The following is a 22,500-nucleotide window of genomic DNA, read 5'->3' on the forward strand; positions in this document are numbered from 1 at the left end:
GTAGGTGAAACAAAATATTAAAGATAACATAAAAATTATTAAAATTACTAAGAAAGTTTTAATCGGAGTTAGGAATGTGAGTGGTGTAATAAAAACTGAAAAATAAATAGTACAAAATTACTTAAGAATTTAAATAGCTAACTGAAATAAACCAATGAAATAATCCAAGATGAAAATAATAATTAATGAATATTGATACAAAGGTTGCCGATGGCCTGGTGACAAAGCTCTCGCTTCACACTGAGGGTCCGGGTTCGATTCCCGGCAAGGGTGAAAACATTGGATGTGTTTCTTTACACCGGTTGTCCATGTTCACCCATCAGTAAAAACGGGTACCTGGGTGTTAGTCGACTGGTGTGGGTCGCATCCCGGGACAAAACTGACCTAATTTGCCCGAAATGCTCTGCATAACATGGGACTTTCTATACAGGAGTGTCACTGATGTCAGCTAGGCCTGTATACCTTTTACTTGTAGAAATAAAGATATTATTAAAGCAGGGGGACCTGACAAAGTATCACCACGGGTTTCAAAGGTATGACCACAATTAAAGTACCATCTATGAGATCAGATAAATGATCAGATAAATGGAAAACACTCTCACCATTTAAAAAGGGGGAACAGGAAGCTCCTCTAATGCCTTACAAATGTAGCTGTAAAACACGAAGTTTAAAAAAAAAAGGTTACAATGATCAATACTCATCGAACATGATGCACCTGCTTCCTGCTGGTCACTGCAACACGTTTACAAACTACATACACACAATGACACACCACCACTGAAACCATAGATATTCTCACACCACTCAAGCTACCATCACCAACAATACTACTATGTTTTCTAAGATTGGTGACAGTCTTCCCTCCCGTTTTTCAAGTTAGTGGTAGACTTCATTCCCCTTTCACTCCCGTTTTCTAAGATTGGTGGTAGGCATCCTAATTTTCACTCTAACCACGGGACTATGAATTATTACTATTTAAAACCATTTCCTTGAAGGCTGATGAGGGACTCTTAATCCACATTATTTCACTGGCTTTTAAATTAGATTTCTAAATCTGTTGTTAGCACCGCAAGAAAGTTTTTCTCGTTTTCCTATACATATTTCACTAATTTATAAGATTAGATTTGTGCCTCGGTTTCACTGAAAATGTAGTGCCTTGCTTTTCCTAAGGTGACTGGCGATTAGTTTTCTAGAAATAGTGGTCAAAGTTTCTAGTTTAGTCTAATGATAACGACTAGTGTTACTAGTTTTTTAAATGGCAAATGACGCTTGCTATGTATTTAGATGCTTGTCTATTACACTAATAACTGGCATGACTACTGAGACAATACCAATAAGGCGACAGTTTGTGAAAAGGACACTTTTCTTTTATTTATACGTTTCGCCCAACACTGGACCTGACTAAGTACATGGGAAAGCTTAGTGTTGGGCGAAACATTGTACAGACAAGGCATTCTTTTGAACCCGTGCTTTTTTTTATTAACACCAGTTGGCATGAGTTTCCTGGCCTGTGATTGGTGACACTCGTGTAAGTCTTGCAGCTCATTTTATATGACTGGTGATTAACGCCAATTATTCATGACTACCGACTGATGTTCTTTTTTATAAATGACTTGTGAGGTGCGCTTACTGATTGGTGGGTGACTCGTACAGTTTTTTTTCCAACTGGATACTAGAACTCTTATATGGTCAGTGACTGGGACGGCCAGTTCTCTTTCATTAGTGATGACCAGTGATAACATCTCTTATGGCCAAATGTTAACATGATTAAATCAATGTTGTTTAATAACTTTTTCTTCAAGACCGACACTGAGTTAAATACTGACCGAATTATTTATTGATGTACCGTAATTAATTTGCTATGCAATCGTTTTATTCTTTTTTATTATCAGTTGCAAATTTTAGTTCGCTTTCTATGATTAGTATATGTAAGTGAACTGGCCTTCTTTGACTACTAGTTATTGATAAATGGATTTATATCATTTCCGAGTGCTGTGAGACTTTTAATGGAACGCTACTGCAGATACTCTGGTGTGAGTGTGAGTTTGTGAACTTGCGTGTGCTTATGTGAGCGCGAGTGTGTTAATATGTGCGAGTGTGTCAGTGAATGTGTGAGCGGGATATGTACAGTGGAAGATGAGTGCTTAGAGTATACAGTGGAACAATGAGTAAAGGGGGTGTCCAGGCGCCAGTGTTGTTAAGTTCTTCAGCAGCAAGAGAACCCAAACAAAGACGCTAAACTACATCACTGTTCAAATGCTTGGCAAACTGTGTACGGACCAGCAACAATGTGACTGCAGCACCAGCCAGCCCCAGGGAGAGGCAGTGTCTGTGGTCAGGAATCTCTCACCAAGGGCAAATCTATATGCAGCTATCCTGAAGCTCTTGATGAATGGGAAGGGGTTGTTAAAAGGGGTAGTTAAGGACGACAGCGTTAGAGAGGGGATGGAGAATCTCCAGCCGAAGACGGGATGGCCTTGAACAGAAGGGGGGGGGGGGGTGTTGAAGATGGGATGGGTGTTCTCCAGCCTCATAGGAAAGCATTATAAACATAGGATTCGCGAGGTCTCTCCAGCCTCAGGAAGAAAGGCCTTGAATAAAGATAGGCTGGAGGGATGGTCCTCAGTATCTCACCTCTAAGAAAGTGAAAACAAGAATGAGTCTTGATTAACAAACTTTCACGAATACCTTGTGTGTTGTGGTCTTAAGTGACGTACGGCAACCCGCTACCCGCACTCACTGCAAACACCAGTATTTTACAGGATGAAACTAAAAAATTATTATTCTCCCTGAGATGAACCATCTGTCATGGCATTTTCTCTCTGCGCAAAGGAATATGTGAACATGTAAACTTTTATTGAGGTGTATCCATTATTTTTTCCATTTATTCTAAGCATCAACGACTACAATACTTATTTTATGTAATATATCTATATATTACATAAAATAATATATATATATATTATATATATATATATATATATATATATATATATATATATATATATATATATATATATATATATATATATATATATATATACACATTACATTTTTTAACAAGTCGGCCGTCTCCCACCGAGGCAGGGTGACCCAAAAAGAAAGAAAATCCCCAAAAAGAAAATACTTTCATCATTCAACACTTTCACCTCACTCACACATAATCACTGTTTTTGCAGAGGTGCTCAGAATACAACAGTTTAAAAGTATATACGAATAAAAATACACAATATATCCCTCCAAACTGCCAATATCCCAAACCCTTCCTTTAGAGTGCAGGCATTGTACTTCCCATTTCCAGGACTGAAGTCCGGCTATATATATATATATATATATATATATATATATATATATATATATATATATATATATATATATATATATATATATATATATATATATATATATATATGTCGTGCCGAATAGGCAGAACTTGCCATCTTGGCTTAAATAGCAACGCTCATCTTGCCATATAGGACAAGTGAAAATTTGTGTATGCAATAATTTCGCCAAAATCATTCTGAACCTAACGAAAACAATATAATTCACTGTGTTTGTTTAGTATTAAATTATTGTAAACAAATCTAAAATATATTTAGTTGGGTTAGGCCAAAATAAATTATTCTTGTTATAATAAGGTTAGGTAAGTTTTCTAAGATTCTTTTCGAGCAAAATTAAAAAATTTTACATTAACATTAATGAAAAAAATATATACTTAAACGTATAAGAGAAAATTTTAGAAAGGACTTAATTTTAAATGAGTTCTTGCTAATTGACCAGTTTTACATATTCGGCACGACATATATATATATATATATATATATATATATATATATATATATATATATATATATATATATATATATATATATATATATATATATATGTATTTATTATCACACTGGCCGATTCCCACCAAGGCAGGGTGGCCCGAAAAAGAAAAACTTTCACCATCATTCACTCCATCACTGTCTTGCCAGAAGGGTGTTTTACACTACAGTTTTTAAACTGTAACATTAACACCCCTCCTTCAGAGTGCAGGCACTGTACTTCCCATCTCCAGGACTCAAGTCCGGCCTGCCGGTTTCCCTGAACCCCTTCATAAATGTTACTTTGCTCACACTCCAACAGCACGTCAAGTATTAAAAACCATTTGTCTCCATTCACTCCTATCAAACACGCTCACGCATGCCTGCTGGAAATCCAAGCCCCTCGCACACAAAACCTCCTTTACCCCCTCCCTCCAACCTTTCCTAGGCCGACCCCTACCCTGCCTTCCTTCCACTACAGACTGATACACTCTTGAAGTTATTCTGTTTCGCTCCATTCTCTCCACATATCCGAACCACCTCAACAACCCTTCCTCAGCCCTCTGGACAACAGTTTTGGTAATCCCGCACCTCCTCCTAACTTCCAAACTACGAATTCTCTGCATTATATTCACACTACACATTGCTCTCAGACATGACATCTCCACTGCCTCCAGCCTTCTCCTCGCTGCAACATTCATCACCCATGCTTCACACCCATATAAGAGCGTTGGTAAAACTATACTCTCATACATTCCCCTCTTTGCCTCCAAGGACAAAGTTCTTTGTCTCCACAGACTCCTAAGTGCACCACTCACCCTTTTCCCCTCATCAATTCTATGATTCACCTCATCTTTCATAGACCCATCCGCTGACACGTCCACTCCCAAATATCTGAATACATTCACCTCCTCCATACTCTCTCCCTCCAATCTGATATCCAATCTTTCATCACCTAATCTTTTTGTTATCCTCATAACCTTACTCTTTCCTGTATTCACTTTCAATTTTCTTCTTTTGCACACCCTACCAAATTCATCCACCAATCTCTGCAACTTCTCTTCAGAATCTCCCAAGAGCACAGTGTTATCAGCAAAGAGCAACTGTGACAACTCCCACTTTGTCACAGTTGCTCTTTGCTGATGACACTGTGCTCTTGGGAGATTCTGAAGAGAAGTTGCAGAGATTGGTGGATGAATTTGGTAGGGTGTGCAAAAGAAGAAAATTGAAAGTATATATATATATATATATATATATATATATATATATATATATATATATATATATATATATATATATATATATATATATATATATATATATATATATCAACAAGTCGGCCATCTCCCAGCGAGGCAGGGTGACCCAAAAAGAAAAAAAATCATCATTCAACACTTTCACCTCACTCATATGAAGTTTGATAGTGGAATCTGCTTACATCAACCGCTCATCCACTGGACCAATCAACCAATGAGCTCTCTGGTCTCACTAAATCACAACAATCACTGCACTTTCACTTACTTTCCTTCAGGTAAAAACACAGCGACTTAAAGACACTGTAAACATAACGGAGAAAATTGCAGAGGAACGCTGCACCCATTTCATTATTTTTTACACTATTTACTCTCCATCATCCCAGAATGATAATTATCAACACCAAATCCACGCTGTCCACCTGACTACACTACCATTTACCCATCTGTTACACTACCACTCAGTTGACAACCACACAACGCTACCGTTTACTGGACCACCACAGTATTACTAATCAATGGATCACTACTGAATTTTAGTAATCACTGGATTACCAGAGACAATTGCTAATCGCTGGGTTACTACAGAATATTACTAACTACTGAATCACTATATAATATCACCACCCACAGGATCACTACATAATACCAACCACTGAATCGCCACACATTAGCAGCCCTTCGATCACCACAAACTTTCAAATACTGAATTACCAAATTAACAATCAATGGATCACCACGCACTAACAACCACTATACCACAAAAGAGCTACCCAATGTAGAAGAAGCAATGAGCCGACAATTATACGAGAAAGGAAACAGCGCTAGTCTTTCTTATATCAACACTGCGCTAATGGATAGCTTGATAAAGCCACTTTCCATCCCCCTTGAGTAAAACGTAGTCATAGTACAGGCTTTCGCTGTTTCATGAATCTCTCAACTACCACTCAATATGACCACAAGTACCACCAGTCCTTGTTCCTAGAAGCCACGTCCAATTGTAATTCCAATTAGCGTTCATTAAACTCCAGTTCACAAGGCAAGAATTCCAGTCCATGCTAACAGCTCCACACTTTTCGTTGTTCCTAACCCCTTTCCAGGTCTCTGGAGCTTCACGTCATCTACAAGCCTCATTCAACGCTCCAGTAATTGCAGTCTACGTTCCTGGAATCAGAGTTCAGTTTCTACTCACTACAGGGAGTGCATTCAATGAACCCTTGAAGCCCCACTCCGCTCATCAAGAATACAGACTGACAGCCCCTGGAACATAATCTAGGCCCGTAGAGTCCACTCCAAGTTAGAATCATTAATATACGACAGAGCCACCTGCCAGCAGCTCCAATCCAGTGATAAAAGGAGCAAGTGAATAGAGAGGCTATAGCATGCGATGACCTGAGACCACCAACGGTAGGCTCCAGAGGTAATGCCACCGACATCGCCCCACAACACGGGCAAAAATTACACTTGCTGCTGTAGCTGTTTCTGCTACAATTCATGCTGCTGCTGCTGGCTCCCTTACCTTCTCGCTTGTTTGATATTTAATGGTCCAAGTCGGCCCGAAACGTCATAAGTTTCATTCTCCTATTTGCGAGTTATTTGTGTATTGTTTCAGTCACGGTATTATGCCATTTTATTCTTTAATTCTTATATGTGCAAGATGTGACTAATATGCTCAAGGCAGCCTGCACTGGGCTGTTAATTAAACTCAGATTACCCGACAAAGGCTACTTGTCGACTATTGTCACCTGCATAATGGTTACCTCCAGAATAATATTTACTGATCGTTATGTGGCTCAGATTATATATCTGAGAGGCAAAGCGATCTTCTCTGATTCAAGTATTCTTTCCTTGTATGGAATCAGCCTCCCATTCCCCCAGGTTCAGTACAGCCTATACGGATTTAGCCCTCTCCATGATTGCATTAATAATAGTAATAATGATAATAGTGATACTTGTGTCTCCAGACACGCCTGCAGACCTTCAGATCATGAGTGGCAACTCCACCAATCAGAGGCCGGCTTCGCCTCACCTGCTAATTACTGTTATCAAAGGGATGAAATTATCAACACTCTAGGAGTGTAATTAATCTCTGCCCTATCCTCTTTCCATCTCCCCCCATCCCCCATCATTTCTCACTAATCTATATAATTATTCTCCCCTCATTTTCCTCTCACCCCCCTCCCCTCATAATTTAGTCTCACATATCTCATTTTCTGTTTTTCCTGTACATAATAAATATTACTATGAATCAGTCTTTTCTTTTTTCTCTCTCTCTGCTCATTTTCTTGCAATTTTTATAATCGCTGACATGTACAGACTTTTTTTTATCTCATTACGCCCTTCTCAATTTCATCTCCTGTGTTCCTCTATCCTTCCGAAATATCACTGCCTTTTCACTCCCTGCTCTGTCTCTTTCTCTCTATCTTTACTGTAGATTCCATCATATTTTTCTTCATTTTCATTTTTATCTTAAGCTATTTTTTTGTACATCTGCACCTACATCCACGTCTGCATAAATGACAAATATGTTAAAAATTATGGCTGTCATGCCTTGGGAAAAATTTGTCACGCTGGTACCAAGAAGGTTGAATTAATGTAGAGTGACGTTATGATATCGTTCAACTATGCGTCGAACTAAACGCCGTCAAGCTATGATTTAATAAGACCGTATACAGAGCGAAACTTTATCCCTTTAAAAACATGCTCTGCAACGTGCATCTTTACAAACCATGGAACGGTTGGAGTTTCAACCCATGACGAGTGAGTCGTAAAACACCAAGCTAGTGCGTAAGCCACTCGGCTAACTGGTTACAATAAGATTCATCCAACTAAGTACCGTTGACAGTACGCTAAGTGACGGTGTGCCAACTGACGGTGCACACCATGGTCCAAACACTTTGGATACCATGACATATCCATGATGACACAAGCCCATATGAACCCCGGGGATCTTTTTTTTTTTTTTTTCGAACCAAAACAAGTCTTCCACAACAATAATAACCACAGGAGATAAAAATGAGATCAACAGAAGGAATCCCACAGCTCAAGGCACACAACTCGGAATGGCGTTAATATTCCACTATACTCTACTTGTAGTGCCTCAACTTGAAAGCATGACGTAAACCGCTTACCTCTTTCTAACTCTCGTGGGAATTAAAGTTTACTTTTCCCAGGTGGTGAGAAAATTCCACAGTTTTATTTAAGAAGCTCATGAAATTAGAGTTCTCCCGCTAATTTCACCATTTTCCAACTTTCACGAGTACAAGTCAGAAGAGAGTGCTGTTCATAATTGTTTAGGAATCACTGACAAGTACGATCCAGGATCGAAAGGGAGTACTGCAAACAACTGTGAAGAAGAGAAACGCTGTTTGAAAAAAAATTTCCATTAAGGCAACGTTTCGCTCTAACATCAAGAGACAAACTGTTCCAATAAAAGCTTGTAGGTGTCTCCTTTCTTTAGCAGTACCATCCACAACAAAGATGAGTCAGCGTAAGTACGAGCAAGGTTATGAATCCAATGGAGTGCAACTGAGAAAGAATGAGTGTGAGAAAGAATGCGAGTTAAAATGAATGCAAGCGAGAATGAATGCTAAATAAAACACATGCAACACGGAACTAGTATACAATACATAAAAAAAAATTCCGCTTAACTAAGTTAAACGGGTTTTACAAAAATGCTCAGGGTATCTTCAATAAGGAAATTACCAGATAAATGTCAAATAAACTAGCAATAACACATCAGCTGATTATTAGGACTAATCTGATCCTGCTCTCTTAAAGGTATTTTTTTTTTTTTTAAGTATATGTAGTCCTAAATTTATTGGGACTGAAGACGTTCAGGAGATGAACCTAAGAAGTTTCTTTGATTAAATATAAATCATTGGCTATCGAGGTGATCTATGCTTGAAATGTGCCTCCACGCATGTGCGCACACTTCATTCATTTTTATATCGGCAGCCACAAACACCAGCCACTCTCTGCAGCCTAGCCTTACGCCGCCCGGGTATTTTATGTGAAGTCTGTTTCGAGTGTTTTCCTGCTCTCGCGACCCAGGCTTCCCTGTTCATCATGTTTCCAATGAATTTAACAACGGCTAGACATTACACTGCCGTTTATGTAATTCGGTTATTGTTGGTTAACTATGCGTAATTAATTCTTATTCTTGGCATCCGTTTAGAGCGTTCGTATACTGACGCACGTAAACGCATTCGAAAACAAACGGTGTATTTTGAAGACAGACTGATGTGGAGTAACACAGATGCTCTCCGCACTTCACAACACAAGAGATGTTTCTCTTGCTGAGAGTAAAACAATCTCGTCAAGTCTAGCACTTTAAACAGCACAAGCATATTTAGGATGATTATTTCTGCTTGCATGACTATTTCCTGGAAGCATGCATACCCTGCTGTCAACATGTTGCTACCCTCAGTGGGTGCTTGTGTAGCTGGATAGTAAAGGAAGAAGAGAAAGGTGAGGAAAACGATGACGATCACGAGGAATAAGGACGAAAATGACGAGGATATGAGTTAGATTAAAAGAACAAGGGATAGAATAAAAGGGAAGAGCGGAAGGGTGAAGAAGATAAAGACAAGAGATACCTGAAAGACGCTTACAAGGGTCAACGCTCCCTGCAGCCAGGTCACTGACCAGGCCTCTTGGAGCATCAAGGCCTGATCAACCAGGCTGTTACTGATGGCCGCATGGAGCCCAACGTATGAACACAAGATAATAAGGGAAAGAAGGCAGAGGATGCCAAGAAGGGTTTGGAGCGAGGGGAAGAGTTTTAAATGGAAAATTCTTGAGTACCCATTAAGCGCGCGCGCGTATGTGTATGTGTATGTGTATGTGTGTGTGTGGGGAGGGGGGGGAGTCTGAGCAAGGTAACATTTAGAAAAGATTCAAGGAACCTAGTTAGCGGGATTTTAATCCAGGTGATGGGAAGTACAGCACCTGCACTCTGAAAACCCCTCTGGAAAGATCGCTACTGAATAAATGATGGTGAAGGTGTTTACTTTTACGTCACCCAGCCTTAGTGGGAGACAGCTGATGAGGTGAGATTTTCTTGTATTTGCGTGTATGTAGTGAAAGATGAGTAATATACACCTGTGTTTTGGTTATAACAATGATTACATATAAAATTTATGAATAAATAGGGAGGTACATTGGATAAGTCAAAGAACTGACCCTTGGGGGACCCCACTTGTGACTTGTCACTAACCCGAAAGTTTTTGTATCTCATGTACCACACGATGGGTACTGAGAACAGTTTTAACCACATCGTCACTAGTTAGGTTGTATACACTCGGCTAAAAAAACATTAACAGGATTCCGAATATAACCTCGATCAACCTGAGCAATTACACACACAATACTTCGAGTGTTTTTCCACATCTCCAGTACCGGTTCGTGGCCAGACATCCTAATTAATGAGCACACGTGATCACATGAGCTATTGCTACCTGCAGCCATCAGGCCCCTATAACCACCCACTGTAACCTGGCCAACGAGGCTCTACCTGCAGGAGCGTGTTTGTTTTCAAGACTTGTGTAATATACGTATATAATTTTTAAAGGGGTGGACCGGTAAGGTGGCGGAAGGCCTCAGTCAGATAACCAAAAGCTCCAGCTGATAAATTAGACACATGTGCAACTCTTGGGTATCTTTATTGAGGAAACGTTTCGCCACACAGTGGCTTCATCAGTCCATACATAGGAGAAACTTGAAGAACAGGAGGTTTATAAGCTGCTTCTCCGCTCATCTGCCGTATTCTACTCAAGATTGATGGACTGAACACATCGACTCAAGGTTGAGGGACTGATTACCTCATTCTCCTCCTGTTCTTCAAGTTTCTCCTATGTATGGACTGATGAAGCCACTGTGTGGCGAAACGTTTCCTCAATAAAGATACCCAAGAGTTGCACATGTGTCTAATTTATCAACATGTCGGTTCTCTGAACCATTCATCTACAGCTCCAGCTGCTGGTCATCATATAACTATGACCCGCGTCAGGAAAAACACTTGTCTTGTTTCCAGACAAACCTTACCTAACCTTAGACTTCTTTTTTTTTTTATCCGTAGTAACCGACTTCGTGTCAGTGTGGCGTTTTAACTGCCGTAAGAGTGGTTTCTGATAAGAAAAATCAACCATTCTCCTAAATGACAACGTATTTCGGAACACTCAAACATACTACTCTGTACGTCGTAGCGACCCTCAAACTCTCACACCAATGACACTTAGCACGACCAACCTTCTCACCCACGTTGCATTTCACCAAATTCAAACACAGACTTGCCGTGGAGTGTTTGAGGCAGAATCACGGTTTACGATTTAACCTTTTTTTTTTTTTGGGGGGGGGGCCAAAAGAGGGCTTTGGGTTCGCAGGATCAAGCAGGAATTTTCCAGAATACAGCTGACAAAAGCATTCCGAGTTCCCTTTACCATGGAAAACCATTTGAGCTTCCCGTCTGTGGTATAGTGTCGTGGAAGCTGGAGATGACACAGGTGAGTTGCATCTTGTGCATAAAAACAAGTTACATTATCAAACTGTTACTAAGTCACAAAAACAACAGAGAGAAATTACATACATATTACACACACCCACATTATCTACTTGTGTGTGTATGTGTGTATATATTATATATATATATATATATATATATATATATATATATATATATATATATATATATATATATATATATATATATATATATATATATTAATTATATACATTTTATATATATATACATATACATTATATATATATATATATATATATATATATATATATATATATATATATATATATATATATATATCACACACACACACACACACACACACACACACACACACACACACACACACACACACACACACACACACACACACACACACACACAAGTAGATATACAACTTTCAAACGGTTATCTAATTTCGCAACATAAGCACATTAAATTCTTAATTCTCGTAAAAGTAGTTATCAATCCACAAGGAAAACAAAGAAAAAAATATATTTTTAAGAATATCTGACTTGCCTGAGCGAACTGGTTGAAAAAGAACATATACATTCCATGAAAAATTATACTTATTCCATAAAGCTATATTAGTTCGCGAAAATTTAGTAAGGCAAGCTTAGGTTGCCATGTTTGTTTATGTGCAAGAGTCTTATTCCAAGTTAATTCAAGTAAATATATCAATTTTATTATTTAAAACTTTCAAGATTTATTTTTCGTGGGTATCTGTTTGCCAGCTTTGTTGGAACCCTCTTCAATAACTGCAGATCTGATGCAAGTTGCCACGACACTCGATCCAGGCTAAAAGCAGGCAACATTCACACACCGTAGTGCAGATGCACTCATGACAAAACTCGCATTGGCTTGTTTGGCGAGGAGCAATTGGTGGCTACCTCTATTGGTTAAGTGCTAACATTGAACACATTCCCAACACACCTTCACTCACACCGTCAGCCTGGCTCACAGCACCTAGGTCGAGAAGGGCTGACTTGCTGATTATGGACCTAGGATAATAGAAAGGGCTGGCTGACGATAGACAAAGCACATCGAAAAAGCTTGACGACTCAAAATACGCATACTTTTAGGTCGAAAGGGCTGAATGACAATACATTAAATTCAAAGGATGAAAGGATTACCTGGCTGACAGTACACATAGGTCTAATAGGCTGGTGTACTTTATTTACGTTGCATGTGTTGGAAAGGGAACTATGGGCGGAGGTTAACACGTCATGTAGTAAGTGCTATTGCAGATGTGGGAGGCAATGATTCTGATAAGGGTAAGGTTCGTCAGGAAACAGGACGAGTGTTTTCTGACTCGGGTCTGAATCAAATGATAACCCGCCGTTGGAGCTTTTGGGCATTTGACCGAGACCTTCATCTGGCTTACTGGTCCACCCTTTACAAATTATGGTCATAGTTAAAACCATTTTATGATTTTATATATATACATTATATATATATAACTAGGTAGTAGGTTGGTAGACAGCAACCGCCCAGGGAGGTACAACCGTCCTGCTACGCGAGTGTAAAACGAAAGCCTGTAATTGTTTTACATGATGGTAGGATTGCTGGTGTCCTTTTTTGTCTCATAAACATGCAAGATTTTCAGGTAAGTCTTGCTACTTCTACTTAGGTCACACTACACATACATGTACAAACATTTATATACACACCCTCTGGGTTTTCTTTATTTTCTTTCTAGTACTTGTTCTAGTTTATTTATCTCCATGGGGAAGTGGAACAGAATTCTTCCTCCGTAAGCCATGCGTGTTTTAATCACCCTTAAATGGTCCAAACGTATATATACGTTTTTTCAACATCTGAAAGTATGTAAAAAAATGAAGATCTTCTTTTTTGTTTTACATTTGAAAACGTGTAAAAAAAACTTTTATCTACATTTTTTTTGTTATATTTGAAAATATGTAAAAAAAAGTAGATCTACTTTTGTAGCACTACGAATTTGAACGCCAGTCTCTTTGGACCGTTTAAGGGTTAAGAGGCGACTAAAATGCCGGGAGTAAGGGGCTAGTAACCCTTTCTCCTGTATATATTGCTAAATGTAAATGGAGAAACTTTCGTTTTTCCTTTTGGGCCACCCTACCTCGGTGGGATACGGCCGGTTTGTTGAAAGAATATGCATATAATGATTCTCTTAATGGTGGTTGAAAATGGTGGTATGAATGTTTGGTAGTGGTGGTGGTATGGATGTTAGGCTTTTTTTTTAAATTAACATCATTAATTACAAGGATACTTTTAACCCACACTTCCAGCAGGTACTGGAGTTACACAGGACATTTCGGATGGACTGGAGTTATTTAACACATTTTTCCCTGCATATGACCCATAACATTAGGCTAACACACAAGTATCTATATTCACTGCTAGGTAGGCTGTAGCAGTAGGGGTGTGAGGGAGGTGGAAGAGGAACACATGCTGGAATGGAGGTACAGATGCTGGGAGTAAGGGTGTGTAATGGATGCTGGGGTGAGGATGGTGTGGTATGGATGTTAGGGTGAGGGTGGTAGTGATAGAGGTATGAAGAGAACAAAGCTGGAGGTGAGGGTGGATGTCAACAAAGCCAGAACCATGAAGGGCGAGCCAGCTGCCCCAAGACCTATAAATAGAGGGAGAGGCGTCAGAGGGCAACATTCTGGTCATAGCTCACCCCGTGTGAATACATCTCTACACTCCTACCATGTGCAAGGTGATCCAACACGCTACCTTCTCTCATTTGCACCTCAAGAAATAAGGTATAAAGTGTCCTTTATAGCTTCTTCTTTGCGGTCATCACTTTACCTGTTAATGGTTCAGGGGATCAACGCCCCTGCGGCCTGGTCTTGGATCATGCCTTGTGGTTGACAGCCTGGTTGACTGGCCGTTGTTACTCGCCGTACACAGTTTGAATGGATGAGCACCTCAGCCAGGTTAATCAAGAACTATCCCGAGGAACTTAGTATGTTTATTATATTTACCTCGGTGTACTTATTGAACTAGTGCTTTTCACTGGGGGGGGGGGAATATTTTGCAACATGCCTCTAGTTACTGAATAATTACAGTATGCAGATATGGAGCCAGTATTCTCAGTATTTACCAAGAATAAATTTAACATTTCTTTCCAGCATTCAATCCAGTTAATGAAACTATAGTTTTAGGAATTTAAATGTTTGAATTTATAAAGCAATCAAAGCTATCTGTATATTCTCCAGATCCGCAATTTTACCTGCCGTTAAAATGGGTTATTAGTGCATACCAATTATATACCCCGGAAACATTGGGGCTGCAACTAATGTCTATAACTTTTATCTAAACTATTAATAAATTTTCATAAGAAGTAACCTCCTCAGCTGGAATGATGTACATGACTAAGATAAAAACGTCGCAACTTGACTTGTCCGCCAGATAGTCAAATTCAACTGGCTATGGATTTAAATTATGGTGCTGAAATTATAAATTGCTTCTGACAAATTAATGCTATAATCTGCCGCAATAGAGTTCGTTTCAACAATTAATTTTAATATAATTATCAAATTTAATGAGTTTTCCATTATCAAAATCTGTAACATGGTTGGGTTTATGTGTAAAAGTAATTATCTATTTGAATTTCAAGGTGTTAAGTTGCAGTTCTTGTGCATGTTACTGCTAGGATGTGTTGCTCAAACAGTTGCTAACAGTCGTTATCTTCCCCTCTCCCCCAGGTATTCCTACTGACTGTGGCGGGCGTGTTGGTGGCTGTGGCCTCCGCCCGTGCATCCAACTCCTACATCCAGCCTCAGACTTACAAAGAGGTAAACAATATCTGTTTATCCTTGTACGCACAAGTGCTATATTAAACATAATCATTTCACTGATAGAAAGTTAAGTGACTTTCGGTTTTCTACACTTTTTCCCACTCGTGCTTAATAATGATCCAAGACATACCGAAACGCTGTCGAGTTGCCGAATCAAACTGAAGCTTATCTGTAAACTACTCAAGCCATAAAACTACAATTTAGTCCAAGTCTCTTAACATAAGTAAATGTAGATCTAACTCTACAGTATGACAAAAAAATATAAATTTTCTGAAGACCATAAACGAAACAAGCGCACGAATCTAGCCAAACTCCTGAGAATCATGAAACAAACGCAGGATATCTAGCCTAGCTCCTGAGAATCATGAAACAAACGCAGGATATCTAGCCTAGGACCTGAGAATCATATTAAATGCAACAGAAATGGACTACCTTTACTATATAACATCTCGAGATAATGATAAGGAAGACAATTCAAACATTATCAAAGTCAATGACACGACTAACATCCCAAATGCTTGTAGATGCTTTTAAATAGTTTTGCGAGATGGAATATATATTGTTCGCCATGAGAAATGGAGAAAATTTCTCCTGTATTTTGACCGAGACCTCTGCTACCTTGTTGGTCCACTCCATAAAACAAAAAAATATTAAAATCTGGAAGAAGCGTAACATAAAAAGGCTAAAATTATACAACACACAAAAAAAGATAAAATTAATGCAACACCAAAAAAAAAGGATAAAATTAACAGACAAAAGGAACGTACGTAAACATCCTACACAAATAAAGTATTACACTAGGTAAAAATTACCAGGATTAATTAAAAACCCATTATATAATTAATGTTAAAAGAAACTTATAAAACTGACTGAAATGCTTGACAATAATTTTTGATCCCAAAAGAAAAGAGGGATGGTAGCTTTAATTTCTTTGAGCAATAACTCTTCACAAGCATCAGAGCAAAACCTTTAAAATTATATTAATTTAATCCGTAGTTTTTCAAAGTCGTTATTTGTTTTGTACTTTCAGTTTATATAATTAATATGAAATCTGACGATTTTATCAACATTCATTTTCATACACGTGGTTTTAGGAGCCAAAGCCGTACGCGTTCACGTACGGAGTTCAGGACGACTACGCCGGCACCAACTTCGGCCAAAACGAACAGTCTGATGGAAACACTGTCAGGGGTTCCTACACTGTCCAGCTCCCCGACGGTCGCAAACAGACGGTAAGACCTCAGATCTTTTAATATACCTTACCTAGTGTCTGTTTCCGGCTAACAATGTTTGTTTGGCCTTATTCCCCTCTTTCTTCTCCTCACCTTCCCTCCCTTCCTTGGTGTTCCATGTCCCTCCCTTTTAAAATGTCGCTGCAACTAACGTACTCATGGATACTGTTATCAAACATAGTTCTTTTAATCAAGGGACAGTGCTTAACATGTTGCGGTAATATAGCATCTGGGGAGTGGGAGGCACTCAGGTTCGATCCAGAGGAGGAAAGGATAAATACGGTTTATTATACTTATCCTCTCCTTCACTGAACAAAAAGCCGATGACTAGCATCCAGGAGGCTCCCTGAAGTGTGTTATCATATATACATCAATAAATTCAAATTCACGAAATTCAACTTTAGAAAGAACATACGAGAGAAATGGACTCCCAATAACGGTGTAGATGAGAATGGAACAAAATATAGAGTAGTGTCATTGAAGAGAAAACAATGAATAGTTTAAAGAAATGAGAGGCTAGTCAAATAGCCATGTTAGGCCCTGCCTAGCATGGGCCTACAGGCTTGCTACAATTTTCCTATTATCTTATGTCTACATTTAGTGTCCTCCCCATCATCAGGTAAAATATGAAGCAGACCACTACAAGGGCTTCGTAGCTGACGTTCAATACTATGGGCAGGCGCAGTACCCCCACCAGTATGGGGCACCCGTTACCTACAGGCCCCAGTACGGATACCAACCAGCTCCGACGTACCACTAGCAGCCTCCTCTCCACAAAGATCTTTCTTCCTCACCATTACATCAGCAAGTCTCCGCTCTACAATAACGATCTTTTTTTTTCCTAGCACCCTCGTACCACCGAGTCTACTTTTCATATCAATCCTCTTGTCTCTTCAAAATAATTGTAGACAAAGCTTTAAATAGGTAAGTTCTCGTTTCAGCAAGAATCTCACGATCAGTCTATATTAAGTGTGAAAAGCAACATACTAAATTTTCGCCCCTTGGTCACCACGTCCTGTCTTTCTCCCTAACCTGAATATCATCCACATCTACCTCAGCCTTACGTCCGTCACCAGTACACTCATCGGCACTCCCTCAACCTGACATAGAAGGATAGGTAGCATGGTGAGCGGGAAACCGAAGAAGCAATGAGAAAGATGGATGTTAAAAGTACTTGTTCATATTCAGAGGAAGAAAATGGAAAATGTATTGTGAAAGTGAAATTTATATAGTTTCAAAAACAGATATGACAGAGACTACAAGGCTATGAACTAACGATGCCAGTGGGTTGCAGGACACGCAAACGTGAGTGAGCATTACATGTGATGATTCATTGAATATTCAGCGCGAGTAGCAGCATGAGATTAACAATGATAATTCCGTTTTAAATATGCTCTTATTATAAATCGGTCAAAACAGAAACACTAGTGAAATCAGTAGTGAAGACGGCACTTCCCTTTGAACACAATTTAAACGGTATCTTCTAAAATTTTAAACATTACGATTGGAAACTTAAAAAAAAAAAGTAAGAAAGAAAGGGTTACCAAAGCCTCTTCTACCTGATGTTAGTGGTTCGCTACCCGTTGCCCAGACAGTCTACAAGATACCCCAGTCTACAAGATACCCCAGACAGGCTTTCAATGAATTTGGAAACACTTTGAAGGGGGCAAGTCCACCTTCGTGGAATGTTTTTATCATTATATAACTAGGGTTTTTTCAGGTGTATATTATTATTCTATACAAAATATATTTTTTGCACAAAATTATCTTTATCTAACATAACTAACCATTTTTGTAATTTATATTAACGAACGTTATATTGATTAGAAAAGCTTCACAGATTATTACTAGAATGAGTTTGTATCATCGTGTACAGAGGTTTGCTAGTCTCCTCTCACCATAGCTAAACAACACTCATAACCTACAATATATAAAAGCACACACACACACACAATATATATATATATATATACACACACACAAAACAACCACTGTGAAAGGATAATGAAATTCCACGCGCTCTCGTGACTACTCACATTATCAAAGAACAATGAAATCACCTGTTTACTGTGATCTTATTGCACACACACACACATTATAATATATATATATATATATATATATATATATATATATATATATATATATATATATATATATATATATATATATATATATATATATATATATATATATATATATATATATATATATATATATATATATATATATATATATATATATATATATATATATATATATATATATATATATATATATATATATATATATATATATATATATATATATATATATATATATATATATATGTCGTGCCAAATATGTAAAACTGGTCAATTAGCAAGAACTCGTTTAAAATTAAGTCCTTTCTGAAATTTTCTCTTATACGTTTAAAGATATATTTTTTTCATTAATGTTAATGTAAAAAAATTTAATTTTGCACCAAAAGGAACTTAGAAAACTTACCTAACCTTATTATAACAAGAGCAATTTATTTTAGCCTAACACAACTAAATATATTTTAGATTTCTTTACACTAATTTAATACTAAACAAACACAGTGAAATATATTTTTTCGTTAGGTTCAGAATGATTTTGGCGAAATTATTGCATACACAAATTTTCGCTTGTCCTATATGGCAAGATGAACGTTGCTATTTAAGCCAAGATCGCAAGTTCTGCCTATTCGGCACGACATTATATATATATATATATATATATATATATATATATATATATATATATATATATATATATATATATTTTATATATATATATATATATTTACAAACGCACACACGTGTATGTCGTGCCGAATAGGCAAAAGTGGTCAATTATCAAGAACTCGTTTAAAAAAAAACATACCACTGGCGGGATTTGAACCCGCGGTCAGAGAGTCTCAAAACTCCAGACCGTCGCGTTAGCCACTCTCTGACCGCGGGTTCAAATCCCGCCCGTGGTATGGTTTGTTTGCAATCGTGTCATTACGATTTCGTGAGTCAACTCGTTTAAAATTAAGTGCTTTCTAAAATTTTCTCTTATACGTTTAAAGATATATCTTTCATTTATGTTAATGTAAAAATTAATAATTTTATACCAAAAGCACCTTAGAAAACTTACCTAACATTATAACAAGTTCAATCTAATTTAGCCTAATCCAACTAAATATATTTTAGATAAGTTTGCAATAACTTAATAATAAACAAACACAATGAAATATATTTTTTTTCGTTAGGTTCAGAATGATTTTTGCGAAATTATTGCATACACAAATTTTCGTTTGCCTCATTCGGCAAGATGAGCGTTGCTATTTAAGCCAATATCGTAAGTTTTACCTATTCGGAACAACACACATATGCACACACACACACACACACACACACACACACACACACACACACACACACACACACACACACACACACACACACACATTAGAAGCTCCCCGTCAACTATATTATTTACAAAATCTTCCCTGAAACATGAAGTCATTAATAAACTATGTATTTTGGCTCAACCAGTACCGTCTCTCTCCCCGCAACCTGACCCATACCGAGACGTTCATTAACGAAGTTTGCCACTATTTCTTAACACAGATGTTGAAGGCTAAGGTGTTACAAAGGAGGGATTCAGAACAAGGAACCATAGACGGAAGACACAAATGAGCCATAGATATATCAAAGGTATTTATTCTTTCTCTGGGTGGTGGTTAAGTTACATGAGCTATATATACGAAAGGTATAAGCTCTCTCCATTTACAGGTTTTAAAGTAGGTATGACAGAACCCGTGAGGCTAGAATCCAGTTATGTCAGAAAACTTAACATAATAGATTGTTAGGATCCGTGTCTGGACTTCCAGAAACACAACTATATACGTGCAGGCACGTCCAGGAGCTCAGAAAAGTCTGGAAATTCAAAACAAGATTTGTAAAGAAATTGAGGGGAATGAACTACCAGGAAGTAAAGGAAGAATATCTAATGATCTTTGGTAAGTGAAGAACAATGTTTGCAATAATTATGACAAAGTTAAACAGACGAATTTATAGGAAGGATACAGTCTGAAATCCCAATATTATGGACAGCTTTAGTCTCAGGATCGTAGAAAATTTATGCAAGTAAATGAAATAGTAAGATACCTGTGACCATTTTCGAGAGCTCTCTTACTCTCAGTACGGTTGTTTCCAAAGCAAGCATAAAACCAAAGAGGCCTGAAAACCAAAACTCAACAAAGCAGACAAATTAGTGAAAGCCAGTCGTTGATGGCACAAAATATTACCATAACACTTTTAATATTGTGCATCCCCCCCAACACAAAAAAATGACGTTTGTTTTACTCTTCAAATCTTCCTGGATAATTAAAGGCGAGGTAGCGGGAAAAGACAGGATACGGGGATGGAGATGTGGGTGGCCATATAGTTTTTCTTTGCCAGTGGGCTGCCAGCAGCAACAGCCTGGTCCAAGGTACAGGTAAGAGAGAACAACATGGGTTGCCATTATTCTTCTTTCAGTGAGAGGGGGAATGATAAAAGGTTGAGATAAATCGACTCCACCTTGTTACAGGATGTGGTGGACTATCACAAAGCACTTCTTTAGAAGCTACAGGAAAAGATTGTTATTTAACAAAATTTGCCTTGACTGAGGAAGTGTGGCCTGCTCTGTGCCTTTGGCACGATCTCTGAAGGAACGTCTCTATTCTCTTGATCCTAAGAAAGCAGATGATCGCATAACTACTCTCCTACTAAAGGTGGTCGCGGCTGCTTGCCCCATGAGAACAGGCTCTGACAGTTCATACAGTGACTGAAAACTACCATGATGCTTCCAACAATGGGCGAAGGTCCAATGAGGAGGGGGCTGGAGGGAGACTAATTTCTCCCTCATCTCCATCCTCAAACTTTTACCCAAAAATTGCCAAACTTTCTTGTACACACACCCGACTCTGGATGGGACCAAGATTAATTATACAAATTGCAACGTTTGAGTACAAATGAAGATGTCTTAGTTACCAACACAGTACCTACTGAACACTAGTTCTTACTGCGCGACACGCAATAAATGTGGCTACAGTTACGTAAATTTAAATTGCATAAGTTGAAACAACAGCTAATTCTTTGTGCACTAAAGACCGTCACAATGTTGATTCTGCAAACACACGCAACATGTTGCAAGAGTTCCTATGTTTATCCTGTAAAGACACACGCAACAAGCTGCCAGAGTCAGAAACGCTTCCGCTTTCTCTTCAGGAGAGCAGATATATACTACTAAGAGCTCCTCCCTCTCCTCTCTCGTGCATTATATACAGGTTGTATTAGGAAACAAGTGCAGAATTCAAGGAAGGGGAAATACAAGCTACATTACGGGGAGGGGATATACAGCTGCTACATTCCAGGGAGGGGGGTATACAGCTGCTACCTTTGATATACCTTTGAAGAGTTTCGAAGGTTAATCTATTCTCTGAGCCTGGCCATGAGCCAGGCTCGTCTGGTGCTTGCCTGGTCAACTAGCCTGATGCTGCTGGAGGCCTGCTGCCCCATATATCCATCATAGCCTGGTTGATCTGGCACCTGGTGAAAATACTTGTCCAGTTTCCTCTTGAAGACTTCCACATTTGTTCCAGCCGTGAATCTGATATCTTCTGGTAAGATGTTCAATAGTCTGGGACGTAGATGAATGGTTCAGAGAACCGACATGTTGATAAATTAGACACATGTGCAACTCTTGGGTATCTTTATTGAGGAAACGTTTCGCCACACAGTGGCTTCATCAGTCCATACAAAGGAGAATCTTGAAGAACAGGAGGAGAATGAGGTAATCAGTCCCTCAACCTTGAGTCGATGTGGTCAATCCATCAATCTTGAATAGAATACGGCATACGTGCGGAGA

At 38.4% G+C, this 22,500-nt stretch overlaps 1 protein-coding gene across 1 annotated transcript in view; it reads left to right on the forward strand.

Annotated features, from left to right (window-relative positions):
• Positions 1-14,213: 14,213 nt before the first annotated feature.
• The window catches only part of LOC128699381 (cuticle protein 7), a 29,957-nt gene continuing 21,670 nt past the window's right edge, over positions 14,214-22,500 (forward strand). Inside the window, exons 1-3 of the mRNA XM_053792055.2 lie at positions 14,214-14,283; positions 15,275-15,364; positions 16,462-16,599. Coding sequence (XP_053648030.1) covers positions 14,275-14,283; positions 15,275-15,364; positions 16,462-16,599 — 237 coding nt within the window. The 5' untranslated portion in view covers positions 14,214-14,274. The remainder of the gene's footprint in view (positions 14,284-15,274; positions 15,365-16,461; positions 16,600-22,500) is intronic.

This window comes from Cherax quadricarinatus, chromosome 61 (genome assembly GCF_038502225.1).
Source record: "Cherax quadricarinatus isolate ZL_2023a chromosome 61, ASM3850222v1, whole genome shotgun sequence".
NCBI classification, from domain to species: Eukaryota; Metazoa; Arthropoda; class Malacostraca; order Decapoda; family Parastacidae; genus Cherax; species Cherax quadricarinatus.